The sequence below is a fragment of the Austrofundulus limnaeus genome, unplaced genomic scaffold, assembly GCF_001266775.1.
Source record: "Austrofundulus limnaeus strain Quisiro unplaced genomic scaffold, Austrofundulus_limnaeus-1.0 Scaffold408, whole genome shotgun sequence".
Lineage (NCBI taxonomy): Eukaryota > Metazoa > Chordata > Actinopteri > Cyprinodontiformes > Rivulidae > Austrofundulus > Austrofundulus limnaeus.
This window is the reverse complement of record NW_013952810.1, coordinates 3407-4807: the sequence shown is the minus strand read 5'-3', so window position 1 is coordinate 4807 and position 1401 is coordinate 3407. Positions and strand designations below refer to the sequence as shown.

General features: G+C 41.5%; 1 protein-coding gene across 1 annotated transcript; it reads left to right on the top strand.

The window, feature by feature from the left end:
- LOC106528851 (uncharacterized) lies at positions 1-1395 on the top strand (the record flags this gene model as incomplete). The annotated part of the gene is given in 1 exon segment (XM_014024122.1): positions 1-1395. A coding segment is annotated over 1 exon segment (384 nt), but the record flags the coding sequence as incomplete, so codon positions are not given.
- Positions 1396-1401: the final 6 nt, after the last annotated feature.

Sequence of the window (1401 nt, the reverse complement as noted above, 5' to 3'; positions counted from 1 at the left end):
ACTCTGGATAGAGTGCACCGGACCCTCCGTACAAAGCCAGTACAAGTTGATTTGCCACCAAGGGCGTTTGTGGTTAAATGCCACTACTTCACGGAAAAAGAATTACTTCTCAAAAGGGCAGCAGAGACTGGGTTGATAACATCCGCTGATGGCGATACTATCCGAGTCCTGCCGGACTTCACCCAAGCTGTGAGTAAACAACGCGCTGCTTTTACTGAAGTAAGGAAACTGCTCCGCAGCTGCGACGGAGTCCGCTACGGACTCAGGTATCCAGCAACGTTAAGGATTACAACGGCGGATGGGCAAGAAACGACCTTCAAAGATCCAAAGCGTGCGAAGGAGTTTGTTCTGAAGGAGCTACTGAGCGCAGAATCGTCCCGCTGAACATAACTTTTCACAATGATGAGCTCGAAGAGAGCGTGTGCTGGAGTTATTTGAATCGGATGGCGCCATTACAAGACGATAACGAACATTAGTGCTCAACAATTGAATTTTACAGGTAATGCTTGTTTTATAATACGTTTTTTTTAAAGTAAACAATCTGTAATAACGTCTAATTCTAAGTTCTACCTTTCTTTATACCTGCATTTTCTTTAATGGAGCCTTGTGATGCTATATTTGGAATACGTGCCATTATTGCTGTAGAAAATACAACGTTACTTAAATTACAGTTAATTTGGGTTCTGGTGTGGACTAACGTGGTAAGCATTATATTGGTTTGTATAGTATGGAGATATACAGTGCGAACCGGAAGGAAAGCGGTCTCCTTTTGAGGCTATTTTTTTTCTTTCTTATTTTCTTGTTTTCTTGTTGTTCTTTTATTGGTGCTTTGTTAACTTTGTGTTCATCACCCCCTATTCCCTCTGCCCTCCCTGCCCTCTTTTCACCTCCCTATTCCCCCTATGGACTACATGTTGGAAGTCTCCTTGGCTGAGTCCTGCCTATGTCCTCTGCAAATAATAAAGCACTAACCAACACCACTTTGGTGTGCTGGAATGTCAGGGGTTTAAACCATCCAGTCAAACGTAACAAAGTATTCTCTCATCTTCATAACTTAGGAAGCCGCATTGTTTATTTACAAGAAACCAATTTGCTAAATAAAGATCAGTGTAGACTTCGCAGAGGAGGCTTCACACAGTTTTTTTACTCGGATTTCAACAGTAAGAGCAGAGGAGCGGCTATCTTAATACATAAAGATGTACAGTATGAAGAGTCAAAAACAATTAGGGACAAAAATGGCAGGTATGTCATCACACAAGGCAAATTATTTAATAGGCCTGTGGTTCTTGCAAATGTTTATGCACCTAACTGGGATAATGTGGATTTCTTTAGCAATCTTTTTTCTCTCTTACCAGATCTTGAGTCTCACAATTTAATACTAGCTGGGGACCTAAATTGCAC